The sequence below is a fragment of the Pseudophryne corroboree genome, chromosome 6 (genome assembly GCF_028390025.1).
Source record: "Pseudophryne corroboree isolate aPseCor3 chromosome 6, aPseCor3.hap2, whole genome shotgun sequence".
NCBI lineage: Eukaryota > Metazoa > Chordata > Amphibia > Anura > Myobatrachidae > Pseudophryne > Pseudophryne corroboree.
In genome coordinates this window covers 234,707,248-234,728,485 of record NC_086449.1, presented here as the reverse complement: position 1 = coordinate 234,728,485, position 21,238 = coordinate 234,707,248, and the positions used below count along the sequence as shown (strand labels likewise).

The 21,238-nt window shown below is 49.6% G+C and overlaps 1 protein-coding gene across 3 annotated transcripts in view; it reads right to left on the bottom strand.

The window, feature by feature from the left end:
• The window catches only part of MRPS11 (mitochondrial ribosomal protein S11), a 145,276-nt gene that overhangs the window by 71,283 nt on the left and 52,755 nt on the right, over positions 1–21,238 (bottom strand). For 2 of the 3 annotated variants that reach the window (XR_010179199.1, XM_063925763.1), the window contains exon 2: positions 16,358–16,459. The exons of the other annotated variant lie outside the window; for it this stretch is intronic. Coding sequence is in view for 1 of the 2 variants with exons in the window: in XM_063925763.1 (XP_063781833.1) it covers positions 16,358–16,459 (102 nt within the window). In the remaining variant the exon portion in view is untranslated. The remainder of the gene's footprint in view (positions 1–16,357; positions 16,460–21,238) is intronic. 3 annotated transcript variants of the gene reach the window in all.

Sequence of the window (21,238 nt, the reverse complement as noted above, 5' to 3'; positions counted from 1 at the left end):
TTGAAATTCCTCTGTAGGGGCCTTCCTGGCCTCGCACCACGCAACATATTTACGCCAAATACGGTGATAATGTTGTACGGTTACATCCTTCCTGGCTTTGATCAGGGTAGGGATGACTTCATCCGGAATGCCTTTTTCCTTCAGGATCCGGCGTTCAACCGCCATGCCGTCAAACGCAGCCGCGGTAAGTCTTGGAACAGACAGGGTCCCTGCTGGAGCAGGTCCTTTCTTAGAGGTAGAGGCCACGGATCCTCTGTGAGCATCTCTTGAAGTTCCGGGTACCAAGTCCTTCTTGGCCAATCCGGAGCCACGAGTATAGTCCTTACTCCTCTCCTTCTTATGATTCTCAGTACCTTGGGTATGAGAGGCAGAGGAGGGAACACATACACTGACTGGTACACCCACGGTGTTACCAGAGCGTCCACAGCTATTGCCTGAGGGTCCCTTGACCTGGCGCAATACCTGTCTAGTTTTTTGTTGAGGCCGGACGCCATCATGTCCACCTTTGGTTTTTCCCAACGGTTCACAATCATGTGGAAGACTTCTGGGTGAAGTCCCCACTCCCCCGGGTGGAGGTCGTGTCTGCTGAGGAAGTCTGCTTCCCAGTTGTCCACTCCCGGGATGAACACTGCTGACAGTGCTATCACATGATTTTCCGCCCAGCGAAGAATCCTTGCAACTTCTGTCATTGCCCTCCTGCTTCTTGTGCCGCCCTGTCTGTTTACGTGGGCGACTGCCGTGATGTTGTCCGACTGGATCAGCAGCGGCTGACCTTGAAGCAGAGGTCTTGCTAGGCTTAGAGCATTGTAGATGGCCCTTAGCTCCAGGATATTTATGTGAAGTGATGTCTCCAGGCTTGACCACAAGCCCTGGAAATTTCTTCCCTGTGTGACTGCTCCCCAGCCTCTCAGGCTGGCATCCGTGGTCACCAGGACCCAGTCCTGAATGCCGAATCTGCGGCCCTCTAGAAGATGAGCACTCTGCAACCACCACAGGAGAGACACCCTTGTCCTTGGTGACAAGATTATCCGCTGATGCATCTGAAGATGCGACCCGGACCATTTGTCTAGCAGATCCCACTGGAAGGTTCTTGCGTGGAATCTGCCGAATGGGATTGCTTCGTAAGAAGCCACCATCTTTCCCAGGACCCTTGTGCATTGATGCACTGAGACTTGGCCTGGTTTTAGGAGATTTCTGACTAGTTCGGATAACTCCCTGGCTTTCTCCTCCGGGAGAAACACATTTTTCTGGACTGTGTCCAGGATCATCCCTAGGAATAGAAGTCGTGTCGTCGGGATCAGCTGCGATTTTGGAATATTGAGAATCCAACCGTGCTGGCGCAGCACTATCTGAGATAGTGCTACTCCGACTTCCAACTGTTCCCTGGATCTTGCCCTTATCAGGAGATCGTCCAAGTAAGGGATAACTAAAACTCCCTTCCTTCGAAGGAGTATCATCATTTCGGCCATTACCTTGGTAAAGACCGGGGTGCCGTGGACAATCCAAACGGCAGCGTCTGAAACCGATAGTGACAGTTCTGTACCACAAACCTGAGGTACCCTTGGTGAGAAGGGTAAATTGGGACATGTAGGTAAGCATCTTTGATGTCCAGAGACACCATATAGTCCCCTTCTTCCAGGTTTGCAATCACTGCTCTGAGTGACTCCATCTTGAATTTGAATCTTTGTATGTAAGTGTTCAAGGATTTTAGGTTTAAAATTGGTCTCACCGAGCCGTCCGGCTTCGGTACCACAAATAGTGTGGAATAGTACCCCTTTCCCTGTTGTAGGAGGGGTACCTTGATTATCACCTGCTGGGAATACAGCTTGTGAATGGCTTCCAATACTGCCTCCCTGTCTGAGGGAGACGTCGGTAAAGCAGACTTTAGAAAACGGCGAGGGGGAGACGTCTCGAATTCCAATTTGTACCCCTGAGATACCACCTGAAGGATCCAGGGGTCCACTTGCGAGTGGGCCCACTGCGCACTGAACTTCTTGAGACGGGCCCCCACCGTGCCTGAGTCCGCTTGTAAAGCCCCAGCGTCATGCTGAGGACTTTGCGGAGGCGGGAGAGGGCTTTTGTTCCTGGGAACTGGCTGTTTGTTGCAGCCTTTTTCCTCTCCCTCTGCCACGGGGCAGAAATGAGGCGCCTTTTGCCCGCTTGCCCTTATGGGGCCGAAAGGACTGCGCCTGATAATACGGCGTCTTCTTAGGTTGAGAAGCTACCTGGGGTAAAAATGTGGATTTTCCAGCAGTTGCCGTGGCTACCAGGTCTGATAGACCTACCCCAAATAACTCCTCCCCCTTATAAGGCAATACTTCCATGTGCCTTTTAGAATCCGCATCACCTGACCATTGCCGCGTCCATAAACTTCTTCTTGCAGAAATGGACAGCGCGCTAACTCTTGATGCCAGTCGGCAAATATCCCTCTGTGCATCACGCATATATAGAAATGCATCCTTCACATGCTCTATAGTCAGTAATATACTGTCCCTATCTAGGGTATCAATATTTTCAGTCAGGGAATCCGACCACGCCAGGCCCGCACTGCACATCCAGGCTGAGGCGATTGTTGGTCGCAGTATAACACCCGTGTGAGAGTATATACATTTTAGGATATTCTCCAGCTTTCTATCGGCAGGTTCCTTTAGGGCGGCCGTATCAGGAGAGGGTAGTGCTACCTGTTTAGACAAGCGTGTGAGCGCTTTATCCACCCTAGGGGGTGTTTCCCAACGTGCCCTATCCTCTGGCGGGAAAGGGTACGATGCCAATAACCTTTTAGGAATTATCAGTTTTTTATCGGGGGAAACCCACGCCTCATCACACACTTCATTTAATTCCTCGGATACAAGAAAAACTACAGGCAGTTTTTTCTCACCAAACATAATACCCTTTTTAGTGGTACTTGTATTATCAGATATATGCAATACATTTTTTATTGCTTCAATCATGTAACGTGTGGCCCTAGTGGAAGTCACGTTTGTCTCCTCAGCATCGACACTGGAGTCAGTATCCGTGTCTGTGTCTGCCATTTGAGGTAACGGGCGTTTTAAAGCCCCTGATGGCGTTTGAGACCCCTGGACAGGCACAAGCTGAGTAGCCGGCTGTCTCATGTCGTCAACTGTCTGTCGTAAAGAGCTGACACTGTCACGCAATTCCTTCCACAAGCTCATCCACTCAGGTGTCGACTCCCTAGGGGGTGACAACTGTATAATAGGCAATTGCTCCGCCTCCATCTCATTTTCCTCCTCAAACATGTCGACACAATCGTACCGACACACCGCACACACACAGGGAATGCTCTGATAGAGGACAGGACCCCACTAGCCCTTTGGGGAGACAGAGGGAGAGTATGCCAGCACACACCAGAGCGCTATATATATACAGGAATACCACTATAAAATGTGCTTTTCCCTTTATAGCAGCTGTTAGTATCAAACTGCGCCAAATTAGTGCCCCCCCTCTCTTTTTTACCCTTTTCTGTAGTGCAGGACTGCAGGGGAGAGTCAGGGAGACGTCCTTCCAGCGGAGCTGTGATGGAAAATGGCGCCCGTGTGCTGAGGAGATAGGCTCCGCCCCCTTCTCGGCGGCCTTTTCTCACGCTTTTTGGTGAGTTCTGGCAGGGGTTAAAATACACCCATATAGCCCTGGGGGTTATATGTGGTGTATTTATGCCAGCCAAGGTGTTTTACATTGCTGCTCAGGGCGCCCCCCCCTAGCGCCCTGCACCCTCAGTGACCGGAGTGTGAAGTGTGCCTGAGTAACAATGGCGCACAGCTGCAGTGCTGTGCGCTACCTTGTTGAAGACTGATGTCTTCTGCCGCCGCTTTTTCCGGACCTTTTCTTGCTTCTGGCTCTGTAAGGGGGCCGGCGGCGCGGCTCCGGGACCGAGCTCCGAGGCTGGGCCTGTGTTCGGTCCCTCTGGAGCCAATGGTGTCCAGTAGCCTAAGAAGCCCAATCCACTCTGCACGCAGGTGAGTTTGCTTCTTCTCCAATTAGTCCCTCGATGCAGTGAGCCTGTTGCCAGCAGGTCTCACTGAAAATAAAAAACCTAAAACTAAACTTTTACTAAGAAGCTCAGGAGAGCCCCTAGTGTGCACCCTTCTCGGCCGGGCACAAAAATCTAACTGAGGCTTGGAGGAGGGTCATAGGGGGAGGAGCCAGTGCACACCAGGTAGTCCTAAAGCTTTTACTTTTGTGCCCAGTCTCCTGCGGAGTTGCTATTCCCCATGGTCCTTACGGAGTTCCCAGCATCCACTAGGACGTCAGAGAAATACACGTATTGCATAAAGTCCGCACTAGGGACGGGCGCCCAGCATCCACTACGGACTACGAGAAATAGATTTACCGGTGAGTAAAATCTTATTTTCTCTAGCGACCTAGTGGATGCTGGGGACTCCGTAAGGACCATGGGGATTATACCAAAGCTCCCAAACGGGCGGGAGAGTGCGGATGACTCTGCAGCACCGAATGGGCAAACTCAAGGTCCTCCTCAGCCAGGGTATCAAACTTGTAGAATTTTGCAAATGTGTTTGAACCCGACCAAGTAGCAGCTCGGCAAAGCTGTAATGCCGAGACCCCTCGGGCAGCCGCCCAAGAAGAGCCCACCTTCCTTGTGGAATGGGCTTTCACTGATTTTGGATGCGGCAATCCAGCCGCAGAATGAGCCTGCTGAATCGTGTTACAGATCCAGCGGGCAATGGTTTGCTTTGAAGCAGGAGCACCCAACTTGTTGGGGGCATACAGGATAAACAGCGAGTCAGTTTTCCTGACTCCAGCCGTTCCGGCTACATAAATCTTCAAAGCCCTGACTACATCTAGTAACCTGGAATCCTCCAAGTCACGAGTAGCCGCAGGCACAACAATAGGTTGGTTCAAATGAAAAGATGACACCACCTTTGGCAGAAATTGGGGACGAGTCCGTAATTTTGCCCTGTCCACATGGAAAACCAGATAGGGGCTTTTACACGACACAGCCGCCAATTCTGACACACGCCTAGCCGAAGCTAAGGCCAATAGCATGACCACCTTCCACGTGAGATACTTAAGACCGTGGGGCTGAAGTGGCTCAAACCAGTGGGATTTCAGGAAACCCAACACCACGTTGAGATCCCAAGGTGCCACTGGTGGCACAAAAGGGGGCTGAATATGCAGCACTCCCTTAACAAACGTCTGAACTTCAGGAAGAGAAGCCAGTTCCTTTTGAAAGAAAATGGATAGGGCCGAAATCTGGACCTTTATGGATCCCAACTTCAAGCCCATAGTCACTCCAGACTGTAGAAAGTGCAGAAATCTGCCCAGTTGGAATTCCTCTGTAGGGGCCTTCCTGGCCTCACACCAAGCAAACACTGCTGACCGTGTTTGCACGTGATTCTCCGCCCACTGAAGAATCCTGGTGGCTTCCGCCATCGCGACTCTGCTTCTTGTGCCGCCCTGGCGGTTTACATGAGCCACCGCGGTGATGTTGTCTGACTGAATCAGCACCGGTTGGTTGCGAAGCAGGGGCTCCGCTTGACTCAGGGCGTTGAATATGGCCCTTAGTTCCAGGATATTTATGTGCAGACAAGCCTCCTGACTTGACCACAACCCTTGGAAGTTTCTTCCCTGAGTGACTGCCCCCCACCCTCGGAGGCTCGCATCCGTGGTCACCAGGACCCAGTCCTGTATGCCGAACCTGCGGCCCTCGAGAAGGTGAGCACTCTGTAGCCACCACAGAAGACACACCCTGGTCCTGGGGGTCAGGGTGATCAGCCGATGCATCTGAAGATGCGATCCGGACCATTTGTCCAACAGATCCCATTGAAAGATCCTCGCATGGAACCTGACGAAGGGAATGGCTTCGTACTATGCCACCATCTTTCCCAGGAATCGCGTGCAGTGATGCACCGACACCTGTTTCGGTTTTAAGAGGTCTCTGACTAGAGTCACAAGCTCTTGAGCCTTCTCCGCCAGGAGAAACACCTTCTTCTGGTCTGTGTCCAGAATCATGCCCAGAAAGGGCAGACGCGTCGTAGGAATCAGCTGCGACTTTGGGATATTCAGAATCCATCCATGCTGTTGCAACACTTCCTGAGAGTGCGCTACGCTGATCTGCAACTGCTCCCTGGACCTCGCCTTTATGAGGAGATTGTCCAAGTATGGGATAACTGTGACTCCTTGCTTTTCTCAGGATCACCATCATTTCTGCCATTACCTTGGTAAATATTCTCGGTGCCGTGGACAGACCAAACGGCAACGTCTGGAATTGGTAATGACAGTCCTGTACCACAAATCTGAGGTACTCCTGATGAGGCGGATAAATGGGGACATGCAAGTAAGCATCCTTGATGTCCAGAGACACCATAAAATCCCCCTCTTCCAGGCTTGCAATGACCGCTCTGAGCGATTCCATTTTGAACTTGAATCTTTTCAGATAAATGTTCAGGGACTTTGAATTTAATATAGGTCTGACCGAACCGTCCGGTTTCGGTACCACAAACATTGTGGAATAGTATCCCTTTCCCTGTTGAAGAAGGGGAACCTTTACCACCACCTGCTGGAGAAATAGCTTGTGAATTGCCGCTACCACTACTTCCCTTTCTATGAGGGAAGCTGGCAGGGCCGATTTTAGGTAACGTTGAGGGGGCATCACCTCGAATTCCAGCTTGTATCCCTGAGACACAATCTGTATAGCCCAGGGATCCACCTGTGAGCGAACCCACTGGTGGCTTAAATGTCGGAGATGCGCCCCCACCGCTCCTGGCTCCACCCGTGGAGCCCCAGCGTCATGCGGTGGATTTAGTGGAAGCCGGGAAGGACTTCTGTTCCTGGGAACTAGCTGTAAGGTGCAGCTTTTTTCCTCTACCCCTGCTTCTAGCAAGAAAGGAAGCACCTCTGACCTTCTTGCTTCTTTGTGCGCGAAAGGACTGCATTTGGTAATACGGTGCCTTCTTAGGTTGTGAGGGAATATATGGCAAAAAGTTTGACTTCCCAGCAGTAGCTGTGGAAACCAGGTCCGAGAGACCGTCCCTAAACAATTCCTCACCCTTGTAAGGTAACACCGCCATGTGTTTTTTGGAGTCGGCATCACCCGTCCACTGCCGAGTCCACAGGACCCTCCTGGCAGAAATTGACATTGCATTAATTCTAGAGCCCAGTAGGCAAATGTCCCTCTGGGCATCCCTCATATATAGGACAGTGTCTTTTATATGCCCCAGGGTCAGCATAATGGTATCCCTGTCCAAGGTATCCATTTCCTCAGACAGATTATCTGTCCACGCTGCTACAGCACTACACATCCACGCCGACGCAATTGCCGGCCTCAGTAGAGTCCCTGAATGTGTATAAACAGATTTCAGGATACTTTCCTGCTTTCTATCTGCAGGATCCTTTAGGGCGGCCGTATCCTGTGACGGCAGGGCCACCTTCTTAGATAAGCGTGTGAGAGCTTTATCTACCCTAGGGGAGGATTCCCAGCGCACCCTGTCCTCTGGCGGGAAAGGGTACGCCATAAGTAACCTTTTGGAAATCAGGACTTTCTTATCTGGGGAATCCCACGCTCTTTCACATAACTCATTTAACTCATGTGAAGGGGGAAAAGTCACCTCTTGCTTTTTCTCCCCATACATATAAACCCTCTTGTCAGGGACAGGATTTACCTCTGATATGTGTAAAACATCCGTCATCGCTATAATCATGTAGCGGATAGCTTTTGTCATTTTCGGTTGCAATTTTGCATCATCGTCGTCGACACTGGAGTCAGAATCCGTGTCGACATCTGTGTCAACCATTTTGGATAGTGGGCGCTTTTGAGACCCTGAGGGCCTCTGCGCTGTAGGATCAGGCATGGGTTGAGACCCTGACTGGCCCAAGGTATCAGCTTTATCCAACCTTTTATATAAGGAGTTTACATTATCATTTAACACCTTCCACATATCCATCCAATCAGGTGTCGGCACCGTCGGCGGCGACACGTCAGTCAACTGCACTTGCTCTGCCTCCACATAGCCCTCTTCGTCAAACATGTCGACACACGCGTACCAACACACCACACACACACACACACACACACACACACACACACACACACACAGGGGAAGCTCTAAACGAGGACAGGACCCCCACAAGGCCTTTTGGAGAGACAGAGAGAGAGTATGCCAGCACACACCCCAGCGCTATATGACCCAGGAATCACACAATAACTTAGTGTTTACCCAGTAGCTGCTGTATTATGATTAATGCGCATAAATTTATGTGCCCCCCCCCCTCTTTTTTACCCTTCTACCGTGATTCTGCAGGGGAGAGCCTGGGGAGCTTCCTCTCAGCGGAGCTGTGGAAGGAAAATGGCGCTGGTGAGTGCTGAGGAAGAAGGCCCCGCCCCCTCAGCGGCGGGCTTCTGTCCCGCGATTTTGTGTAATATTAATGGCGGGCGCTCATGCATATAACAGTGTCCAACTGTCTATATGCAGCTTTCGCCAGGAGGTATCAATTGCTGCCCAGGGCACCCCCCCCTGCGCCCTGCACCCTACAGTGACCGGAGTGTGTGGGTTAGCGTGGGCGCAATGGCGCACAGCAGCAGTGCTGTGCGCTACCTCATGTGAAGACAGGAGTCTTCTGCCGCCGATTTCGATGTCTTCTCTGCCGGCTTCTGTCTTCTGGCTCTGCGAGGGGGACGGCGGCGCGGCTCCGGACGACAAGGTCAGGTCCTGTGTTCGATCCCTCTGGAGCTAATGGTGTCCAGTAGCCTAAGAAGCGCAACCTAGCCGCAGTTAGTAGGTTTGCTTCTCTCCCCTCAGTCCCACGTAGCAGAGAGTCTGTTGCCAGTAGAAGCTCTCTGAAAATAAAAAACCTAACTAAAATACTTTCTTATTAGCAAGCTCAGGAGAGCTCACTAAAAGCACCCAGCTCTGTCCGGGCACAGATTCTAACTGAGGTCTGGAGGAGGGGCATAGAGGGAGGAGCCAGTGCACACCAGATAGTACTAAATCTTTATTTAGAGTGCCCAGTCTCCTGCGGTGCCCGTCTATTCCCCATGGTCCTTACGGAGTCCCCAGCATCCACTAGGACGTTAGAGAAAAGGCCCATCACCCCAACTCAATATGCTCCGCTTTAGTAGTGAAATAAGAACTATTTATAGAACACTTAAATCATCGGTTGGCATGACGGACATTTTCACAGAGCGACAGTATAATAAAATAATGAGCAATAATAAGAATTTACTTACCGATAATTCTATTTCTCGGAGTCCGTAGTGGATGCTGGGGTTCCTGAAAGGACCATGGGGAATAGCGGCTCCGCAGGAGACAGGGCACAAAAGTAAAGCTTTCCGATCAGGTGGTGTGCACTGGCTCCTCCCCCTATGACCCTCCTCCAAGCCAGTTAGGTACTGTGCCCGGACGAGCGTACACAATAAGGGAGGAATTTTGAATCCCGGGTAAGACTCATACCAGCCACACCAATCACACCGTACAACTTGTGATCTAAACCCAGTTAACAGTATGATAACAGCGGAGCCTCTGAAAAGATGGCTCACAACAATAATAACCCGATTTTTGTAACTATGTACAAGTATTGCAGATAATCCGCACTTGGGATGGGCGCCCAGCATCCACTACGGACTCCGAGAAATAGAATTATCGGTAAGTAAATTCTTATTTTCTCTATCGTCCTAGTGGATGCTGGGGTTCCTGAAAGGACCATGGGGATTATACCAAAGCTCCCAAACGGGCGGGAGAGTGCGGATGACTCTGCAGCACCAAATGAGAGAACTCCAGGTCCTCCTTAGCCAGGGTATCAAATTTGTAGAATTTAGCAAACGTGTTTGCCCCTGACCAAGTAGCTGCTCGGCAAAGTTGTAAAGCCGAGACCCCTCGGGCAGCCGCCCAAGATGAGCCCACCTTCCTTGTGGAATGGGCATTTACATATTTTGGCTGTGGCAGGCCTGCCACAGAATGTGCAAGCTGAATTGTATTACACATCCAACTAGCAATAGTCTGCTTAGAAGCAAGAGCACCCAGTTTGTTGGGTGCATACAGGATAACAGCAAGTCAGTTTTCCTGACTCCAGCCGTCCTGGAACATATTTTCAGGGCCCTGACAACATCTAGCAACTTGGAGTCCTCCAAGTCCCTAGTAGGTGCAAGGCACCACAATAAGCTGGTTCAGGTGAAACACTGACACCACCTTAGGGAGAGAACTGGGGACGAGTCCGCAGCTCTGCCCTGTCCGAATGGACAAACAGATATGGGCTTTTTTGAGAAAAAACCACCAATTTGACACTCGCCTGGTCCAGGCCAGGGCCAAGAGCATGGTCACTTTTCATGTGAGATGCTTCAAATCCACAGATTTGACTGGTTTTAAACCAATGTGATTTGAGGAATCCCAGAACTACGTTGAGATCCCACAGTGCCACTGGAGGCACAAAAGGGGGTTGTATATGCAATACTCCCTTGACAAACTTCTGGACTTCAGGAACTGAAGCCAATTCTTTCTGGAAGAAAATCGACAGGGCCGAAATTTGAACCTTAATGGACCCCAATTTGAGGCCCATAGACACTCCTGTTTGCAGGAAATGCAGGAAACGACCAAGTTGAAATTTCTTTGTGGGGCCTTCCTGGCCTCACACCACGCAACATATTTTCGCCACATGTGGTGATAATGTTGTGCGGTCACCTCCTTTCTGGCTTTGACCAGGGTAGGAATGACCTCTTCCGGAATGCCTTTTTCCCTTAGGATCCGGCTTTCCACCGCCATGCCGACAAACGCAGCTGCGGTAAGTCTTGGAACAGACATGGTACTTGCTGAAGCAAGTCCCTTCTTAGCGGCAGAGGCCATAAGACCTCTGTAAGCATCTCTTGAAGTTCCGGGTACCAAGTCCTTCTTGGCCAATCCGGAGCCATGAGTATAGTTCTTACTCCTCTACGTCTTATAATTCTCAGCACCTTAGGTATGAGAAGCAGAGGAGGGAACACATACACCGACTGGTACACCCACGGTGTTACCAGAACGTCCACAGCTATTGCCTGAGGGTCTCTTGACCTGGCGCAATACCTGTCCCGTTTTTTGTTCAGACGGGACGCCATCATGTCCACCTTTGGTATTTCCCAACGGTTTACAATCATGTGGAAAAAACTTCCCGATGAAGTTTCCACTCTCCCGGGTGGAGGTCGTGCCTCCTGAGGAAGTCTGCTTCCCAGTTTCCATTCCCGGGAGGAAACACTGCTGACAGTGCAATCACATGATTTTCCGCCCAGCGAAAAGTCCTTGCAGTTTTTGCCATTGCCCTCCTGCTTCTTGTGTCGCCCTGTCTGTTTACGTGGGCGACTGCCGTGATGTTTTTCCCACTGGATCAATACCGGCTGACCTTGAAGCAGAGGTCTTGCTAAGCTTAGAGCATTATAAATTTACCCTTAGCTCCAGTATATTTATGTGGAGAAAAGTCTCCAGACTTGATCACACTCCCTGGAAATTTTTTCCTTGTGTGACTGCTCCCCAGCCTCTCGGGCTGGGCTCCGTGGTCACCAGCATCCAATCCTGAATGCCGAATCTGCGGCCCTCTAGAAGATGAGCACTCTATAACCACCACAGGAGAGACACCCTTGTCCTTGGATATAGGGTTATCCGCTGATGCATCTGAAGATGCGATCCGGACCATTTGTCCAGCAGATCCCACTGAAAAGTTCTTGCGTGAAATCTGCCGAATGGAATTGCTTCGTAGGAAGCCACCATTTTTACCAGGACCCTTGTGCAATGATGCACTGTTTTTAGGAGGTTCCTGACTAGCTCGGATAACTCCCTGGCTTTCTCTTCCGGGAGAAACACCTTTTTCTGGACTGTGTCCAGAATCATCCCTAGGCACAGCAGACGTGTCGTCGGGATCAGCTGCGATTTTGGAATATTTAGAATCCACCCGTGCTGTTGTAGCAGTATCCGAGATAGTGCTACTCCGACCTCCAACTGTTCCCTGGACTATGCCCTTATCAGGAGATCGTCCAAGTAAGGGATAATTAAGACGCCTTTTCTTCGAAGAAGAATCATCATTTCGGCCATTACCTTGGTAAAGACCCGGGGTGCCGTGGACAATCCAAACGGCAGCGTCTGAAACTGATAGTGACAGTTCTGCACCACGAACCTGAGGTACCCTTAGTGAGAAGGGCAAATTTGGGACATAGAGGTAAGCATCCCTGATGTCCCGGGACACTATATAGTCCCCTTCTTCCTGGTTCGTTATCACTGCTCTGAGTGACTCCATCTTGATTTGAACCTTTGTAAGTGTTCAAAAAAATTTTTAGAATAAGTCTCACCTAGCCTTCTGGCTTCAGTACCACAATATAGTGTGGAATAATACCCCTTTTCTTGTAGTAGGAGGGGTAATTTAATTATCACCTGCTGGGAATACAGCTTGTGAATTTTTTCCCATACTGCCTCCTTGTCGGAGGGAGACCTTGGTAAAGCAGACTTCAGGAGCCTGCGAAGGGGAAACGTCTCGACATTCCAATCTGTACCCCTGAGATACTACTTGTAGGATCCAGGGGTCCTGTACGGTCTCAGCGCCATGCTGAGAACTTGTCAGAAGCGGTGGAACGCTTCTGTTCCTGGGAATGGGCTGCCTGCTGCAGTCTTCTTCCCTTTCCTCTATCCCTGGGCAGATATGATCTTATAGGGACGAAAGGACTGAGGCTGAAAAGACGGTGTCTTTTTCTGCAGAGATGTGACTTAGGGTAAAAACGGCGGATTTTCCAGCAGTTGCCGTGGCCACCAGGTCCGATGGACCGACCCCAAATAACTCCTCTTCCTTTATACGGCAATACACCTTTGTGCCGTTTGGAATCTGCATCACCTGACCACTGTCGTGTCCATAACATCTTCTGGCAGATATGGACATCGCATTTACTCTTGATGCCAGAGTGCAAATATCCCTCTGTGCATCTCGCATATATAGAAATGCATCCTTTAAATGCTCTATAGTCAATAAAATACTGTCCCTGTCAAGGGTATCAATATTTTTAGTCAGGGAATCCGACCAAGCCACCCCAGCTCTGCACATCCAGGCTGAGGCGATCGCTGGTCGCAGTATAACACCAGTATGTGTGTATATACTTTTTATGATATTTTCCAGCCTCCTGTCAGCTGGTCCTTGAGGACGGCCCTATCTATAGACGGTACCGCCACTTGTTTTGATAAGCGTGTGAGCGCCTTATCCACCCTAAGGGGTGTTTCCCAACGCGCCCTAACTTCTGGCGGGAAAGGGTATACCGCCCATAATTTTCTATCGGGGGGAACCCACGCATCATCACACACTTTATTTAATTTATCTGATTCAGGAAAAACTACGGTAGTTTTTTCACATCCCACATAATACCCTCTTTTGTGGTACTTGTAGTATCAGAAATATGTAACACCTCCTTCATTGCCTTTAACGTGTGGCCCTAATAAGGAATACGTTTGTTTATTCACCGTCGACACTGGATTCAGTGTCCCTGTCTGTGTCGACCGACTAAGGTAAACGGGCGTTTTAAAACCCCTGACGGTGTTTTTGAGACGTCTGGACCGGTACTAATTGTTTGTCGGCCGTCTCATGTCGTCAACCGACCTTGCAGCGTGTTGACATTATCACGTAATTTCCTAAATAAGCCATCCATTCCGGTGTCGACTCCCTAGAGAGTGACATCACCATTACAGGCAATTGCTCCGCCTCCTCACCAACATCGTCCTCATACATGTCGACACACACGTACCGACACACAGCACACACACAGGGAATGCTCTGATAGAGGACAGGACCCACTAGCCCTTTGGAGAGACAAAGGGAGAGTTTACCAGCACACACCAAAAACGCTATAATTATATAGGGACAACCTTATATAAGTGTTTTCCCTTATAGCATCTTTTTTATATATTTCTAACGCCAATTTAGTGCCCCCCCTCTCTGTTTTAACCCTGTTTCTGTAGTGCAGTGCAGGGGAGAGCCTGGGAGCCTTCCCTCCAGCCTTTCTGTGAGGGAAAATGGCGCTGTGCGCTGAGGAGATAGGCCCCGCCCCTTTTTCGGCGGCCTCGTCTCCCGCTCTTAACGGATTCTGGCAGGGGTTAAATATCTCCATATAGCCTCCGGAGGCTATATGTGAGGTATTTTTAGCCAAAATAGGTATTCATTTGCCTCCCAGGGCGCCCCCCTCCCAGCGCCCTGCACCCTCAGTGACTGCCGTGTGAAGTGTGCTGAGAGGAAAATGGCGCACAGCTGCAGTGCTGTGCGCTACCTTTAGAAGACTGAGGAGTCTTCTGCCGCCGATTCTGGACCTCTTCTTACTTCAGCATCTGCAAGGGGGCCGGCGGCAAGGCTCCGGTGACCATCCAGGCTGTACCTGTGATCGTCCCTCTGGAGCTGATGTCCAGTAGCCAAGAAGCCAATCCATCCTGCACGCAGGTGAGTTCACTTCTTCTCCCCTAAGTCCCTCGTTGCAGTGATCCTGTTGCCAGCAGGACTCACTGTAAAATAAAAAACCTAAGCTAAACTTTTCTAAGCAGCTCTTTAGGAGAGCCACCTAGATTGCACCCTTCTCGGCCGGGCACAAAAATCTAACTGGCTTGGAGGAGGGTCATAGGGGGAGGAGCCAGTGCACACCACCTGATCGGAAAGCTTTACTTTTGTGCCCTGTCTCCTGCGGAGCCGCTATTCCCCATGGTCCTTTCAGGAACCCCAGCATCCACTAGGACGATAGAGAAAAGAAGGTAACACTGGGTGTGATACTGAGTTGAATGGATATTAGGCACATGTGCTCCCACATCATCTGCACAGGAAAGGAAAACAACACGTTTGATTGCATGCATCTTGCTGTGCGCTCGGCCCCCTATTCGCATACATGGTTTGCAAATGATACGTCTGAACACATGCTTATTTATGCTTCTGTCCCACTCTTCATGGCCCACAGCTGCCCTCACTGAGATCTACCCAGTTACTCCTCTTCAGCCATAAGTGGCAATATGATTCAATCCAGCTCTGCATTGCCCATACTTGCAAACACTTGGTCCCAAAGCATTTGCAGGAAGCAAACAGGTGTATGTTCAACTCAGCATCAGGTCTCTGTGGGGTGTCTCTAATATTTTGTGTTATACAGGATGACTGCTGCATTACACAACAAAGCAGCATACTAATTTTACAGAATTATTTCACCAGCTTAAGCCTTTATCGGTGGCATAATTTCTCTATTACTAGCGCTGACATTCTGTGCCAAAAATGGAAGCTGTGCCCAGACCTCTGATCACCCTACTCGGTTAAAAAGCAACAGAATGACACATGTGGGCCGCCATACTGGACAAGTTCTGGCTGTATGAAAGATGAGCGCAGAGGCTGATAGCATCTGACCACATAAGCCAATTATATCCATAAACCATTTCGGGACTTTAATAGGTTACATGGAGTTGGTTTTCAAACTAGTAGCTGGACTAATACATATTCTACTGTATCAAGCCAGAAATAGACTGTATAGGGGAAAACATGGCCAACTGGAATCGAATTCTAAACAATCTCTAAAGGGCCCTACACACTGGGCGATCTCGTTCAGTAATGAACAATAAATCGTTCATATAGCTCAGTGTGTATGCATCAACGATGAACTTGTCATTTGCTCTCATCCATTATCAGATTTTCATTCCAACCAGCCATATACCTAGCTTTATTGAAACATTTAAAAGATCCACAGGTGAAGCTAAGTATTCCAGTTATGATATTGTGAGGAGACCTGGAAAACACACACTGTTTGGGGTCCTGAGGACAGAGTTTGAGACCTATGGATTATGCAAACCCACAGTCAGCAAAAGTGGGTTTAGCAAGTTTACTCGTATAGAAAAAAAAACAAAAACTGAGCATTCCTTATGAATTGGGAGATGCTGAAAAACTATATATATATATATATATATATATATATATATATATATATATATATATATATATATATATAAAACATGGCAAGGTGACAGCACTCTATGTCCAATATCAAAAAGTTTAGTTGGTGCAAGGTCCTAATAATTAATATACACACTCACTTTTTCCATGGCTGAAAAAAGAATTAGACCAGCACTCACGTTTTTAGTTGATGAAAAAAAGGGTTTTTTATTCCTGATAAAGGAATAAAAGCCCCTGATGAAGACCACCAAGTGTTGAAACGGCTGTCGGGCGAACTGTAACAGTGGGGTGTATCCTAGATGTCTTATCAGGAATAAAAAACCCTTTTTTTCATCAACTAAAAACGTGAGTGCTGGTCTAATTCTTTTTTCAGCCATGGAAAAAGTGAGTGTGTATATATATATATATATATATAAAAATAAAATACATATGTAATACAAACATATTCGCTACTATCTTATGAAAGATCCAGACTTACCTGGCATCTGATGATCCTTGGTCACTGCGGATGTTGTCAGTTACACTTTGAGATAGCCGGGCACTCACACATAGGGCTTGACACCAAGTAGCGTTTATTGCTCTGGATATAAAAGAGAACAATTACTTCAGGATAACAAATACCTTTCTCTTTCAGGTCTCCAAAATACAGCAGACACACATTGTCTTCCACTGTTACGCTCTTCAATCACCAACACGTATTCTATCACCAACACAATCCTTTTAGAGATTGTTTAGAATTCAATTCCGGTTGGCCATGTTCTCCCCTATACAGTCTACTTCTGGCTTAATACAGCAGAATATGTATTAGTGCAGCTACTAGTTTGAAAACAAATTCCATGGACATCTTATTGCCCTATGATTTATCGTTCACTACTGAACGAGATCGGTCATTTCGCCCACACACATCTGCCAGTGTGTAGGGCCCTTTAGAGATTGTTTAGAATTTAATTACAGTTGGCCATGTTTTCCCCTATAAAGTACAACCTATTTCTGGCTTGATACAGTGGAATATGTATTAGTCCAGCTACTAGTTTGAAAACAAACTCCATGGAAATCTTATTGCCCTGTATACAATTGTTTTCCTTGTTAATTAGGAGCCCATGCTGTGCTGCCACTGCCTTTTTGTAACATCACAACATAGAACGGGTGTAGTACGGCTGACCTCCGGTCAGCTTACCGACGCCGGGATCCCGGCAGCATACCGGCGGGGAGGGGCGAGTGCTGCGAGCCCCTTGCAGGCTCGCTGCGCTCGCCACGCTCTGGGCTCGGTGGCGACGAGTGGAAATAGTCCCTGTTGGTCGGCATGCCGACCATCGGGATAGTGAGGGGTCGGGATGGTGGAGGAGGTCATGTGACTGTCGGTCTCCCGACTGCCGGTCACATGAATACCACCCCATAGAACATACTACTGCCAGATCTTCTTACAACATCTACCAATATCTGCTCCTCAATACACTGTTAGGGAAATGTATGAAAGCTAGTAAATTAAAAGCAGCTGCTGCTTCACACTGTAATAACGAGTTTTATGGTAAGAACTTACCCTTGTTAAAACTCTTTCTGCAAGGTACACTGGTCTCCACAAGTCTGGACAATGGGGTGTAGAGTAGGATCTTGATCCGAGGCACCAACAGGCTCAAAGCTTTGACTGTTCCCAGAATGCACAGCGCCACCTCCTATATCACCCCGCCTCCCAGCACAGGAGCTCAGTTTAGTTAACCAGCCCAATGCAGTAGCAGGAAAAGAGACGACACCGGTTAGTAGCCACATACACCACACTCTCACGACAAGAGAAGTGTCAGCGGCTAATGCCATATCAACCCAAAGAAGCTAAGTGCGTCAGGGTGGGCGCCTTGTGGAGCCCAGTGTACCTCGCAGAAAGAGATTTAACAAGGGTAAGTTCTTACCATAAAACTCATTTTCTGCTGCGGGGTACACTGGGCTCCACAAGTCTGGACAATGGGGATGTCCTAAAGCAGTTCCTTATGGGAGGGGATGCACTGTAGCGGGCACAAGAACCCGGCGTCCAAAGGAAGCATCCTGGGAAGCGGCAGTATCAAAGGCATAGAACCTTATGAACGTGTTCCCGGAGGACCACGTAGCCGCCTTGCACAATTGATCAAGGGTCGCACCACGTTGGGCCGCCCAAGGAGGTCCAACAGACCGAGTAGAATGGGCCCTAATATGAACAGGAGCTGACAGACCAACCTTCACATAAGCATGCGCAATCACCATTCTAATCCACCTGGCCAGGGTCTGCTTGTGAGCAGGCCAGCCACATTTGTGAAATCCAAACAAAACAAAGAGAATCAGACTTTTGAATAGAAGCAGTTCTCTTCACATAGATACGGAGAGCCCGTACCACATCCAAAGACCGCTCTTTGGGAGACAAATCAGGAGAGACAAAAGCTGGAACCACAATCTCCTGATTAAGGTGGAACGAAGAAACCACCTTAGGTAAATATCCGGGATGATTCCTAAGAACCGCCCGGTCACGGTGAATAAGCAGATATGGGGAACTACAAGACAAGGCACCCAAATCCGACACTCTTCTAGCAGAGGCAATAGCCAGCAAGAACACCACCTTAAGGGAAAGCCACTTAAGGTCAGCTGAACCAAGAGGTTCAAATGGAGGCTTCTGCAACGCCTCCAAAACCACCGACAAGTCCCAAGGAGCCATAGGCGGGACATAGGGAGGTTGGATACGCAACACACCCTGAGTGAAAGTATGAACATCAGGTAAAGTCGCAATTTTTCTCTGAAACCACACCGACAAGGCAGAAATATGAACCTTGAGTGAGGTCAGACGCAGGCCTAAATCTAGGCCCTGCTGTAGAAAAGCCAAAAGTTTGGCTGTACTAAACTTGGAAGCGTCAAAATGGTTAGATGCGCACCAAACAAAGTAGGAATGCCAGACCCGATGGTAAATCCGAGCAGAGGCCGGTTTCCGGGCCCATAACATAGTTTTAATGACCTCTTCAGAAAAACCCTTAGCTCTTAAGACAGAAGCTTCAAGAGCCACGCCGGGCTAGGTCCTGGTAGACACAGGGGCCCTGAACGAGGAGGTCTGGGCGTTGTGGAAGTAGAAGTGGACGCTCTGACGATAGGCCTTGCAGGTCTGAGAACCAGTGCTGTCTGGGCCACGCCGGAGCTATGAGAAGCAGATTTCCTTTTTCTTGCTTGAACTTCCGAATTACCCTGGGCAGGAGTGACACCGGAGGGAACACGTACGGCAGCCGAAACCTTCACGGCACTGCCAGCGCATCCGCGAATGCTGCTTGAGGATCCCTTGTCCTTGCTCCAAAGACCGGAACCATGTGATTGTGTCGAAACGCCATCAGATCCACATCTGGAAGACCCCACCTTTCCACGAGGAATTGAAACACTTCTGGATGGAGGCCCCACTCGCCGGCATGCACGTCCTGACGACTGAGAAAGTCCGCTTCCCAATTCAGGACTCCCGGAATGAATATTGCAGATATTGCCGGTAGATGGCGTTCTGCCCAACGTAGAATCCGTGAGGCTTCCTTCATTGCCAAACGGCTTCGAGTGCCGCCTTAATGATTTATGTAAGCCACTGTGGTGGCGTTGTCCGACTGTACTTGAACAGAACGGTTCTGAATCAAATGCTGGGCTAGGTTCAACGCATTGAAGACCGCCCGCAATTCCAGAATGTTGATCGAGAGGAGAGATTCCTCCTTGGACCACCGACCCTGCAAGGAGTGCTGCTCCAGCACCGCACCCCAACCTCTTAGACTGGCATCTGTCGTCAACAGGACCCAGTTGGATATCCAGAAGGGACGGCCTCTGCACAATTGTCGGTCCTGGAGCCACCAGAGCAGCGACAGACGGACCTCCGGAGTCAAAGAGATCATTTGAGACCTGATCCGGTGAGGCAGGCCGTCCCACTTGGCTAGAATCAGCTTCTGGAGGGGGCGAGAATGGAATTGAGCATACTCCACCATGTCGAATGCTTATACCATGAGGCCCAGCACCTGCATTGCCGAATGTATCGACACTTGCGGACGAGAAAGGAAGCAACGAATCCTGTCCTGAAGTTTCAGGACTTTCTCCTGAGACAACAACCACCTCTGGTTGTGAGTGTCCAACAGCGCTCCCAGATGCACCATGCTCTGAGCAGGGACCAGGGAGGATTTCTTCCAGTTGATGAGCCACCCGTGGGCTTGTAGAAACTGGACAGTCATATCCAGATGATGCAGGAGAAGATCTGGGGAATTTGCCAGGATTAACAAGTCGTCCAGATACAGCAGTATCCTGACCCCTTGACGGCGGAGTACCACCGTCATCACCGCCATAACTTTGGTGAAGACTCGCGGAGCCATTGTTAAACCAAAAGGTAACGCCCGAAACTGGTAATGGAGGTTGCCAATAGCGAACCTCAGGTATTGTTGATGTGACACTGCTATAGGAATATGCAGGTAAGCATCCTATATGTCCAGGGAGACCACGTAGTCCCCAGGTTCCAAGGCCAGAACTATAGAGCGAAGGGTTTCCATATGGAACTTGGAAACCTTCACAAACTTGTTCAGTGCCTTGAGGTTGAGAATGGGCCGGGAGGACCCATTCGGTTTTGGGACTAGAAACAGCGGAGAATAGTACCCCCGGCCCCTCTGAGCAAGAGGCACCTGTACTACGACTCCTGTATCCAGGAAGGTCTGTACCACCGAATGCAGAGTGTTTGCCTTTGTCTGGTCCGACAGGACATCTGTCTGGCAAAATCGATGAGGGGGTCGGTTTTTGAATGCTATGGCGTAACCTCGAGTGACGACTTCCCGTACCCAGGCATCTGAAGTGGTCTTCAACCATTCCTGGGTATACCCTAGAAGCCGGCCCCCCACCCTGGGATCCCCCAGGGGGAGGCCCGCCCCGTCATGCGGTAGGCTTATCGGTCTTGGCTGCTGGCTGACGGGCAGCCCAGGCTCTTTTGGGCTTCGGCATACCAGGTTTGGAAGTGCGGGCCTGCTTATGGTACGCCTGACCTTTTGCTTTACCTGAAGGACGAAAGGGGCGGAAAGGACGTGCCTTTGTCCTTCGACACAGAAGAAGCTGTATTAGGCAGACATGCAGTGTTGGCTAGCCAAGTCAGCCACTATCTTATTTAAGTCCTCCCCAAACAGAATATCCCCCTTGAAAGGGAGTACCTCCAGGGTTTTTCTAGAGTCCAGATCCACAGACCAGGATCTCAGCCACAATATCCTGCGAGCCAGGACTGACGTAGTAGAGGCCTTGGCTGCTAGGATACCGGCATCAGAAGCCGCCTCTTTAATATAGCGAGAAGCTGTGACAATATATGACAAGCATTGTCTAGCATGGTCAGAGGAGATTTCAGCTTCTAACTCCA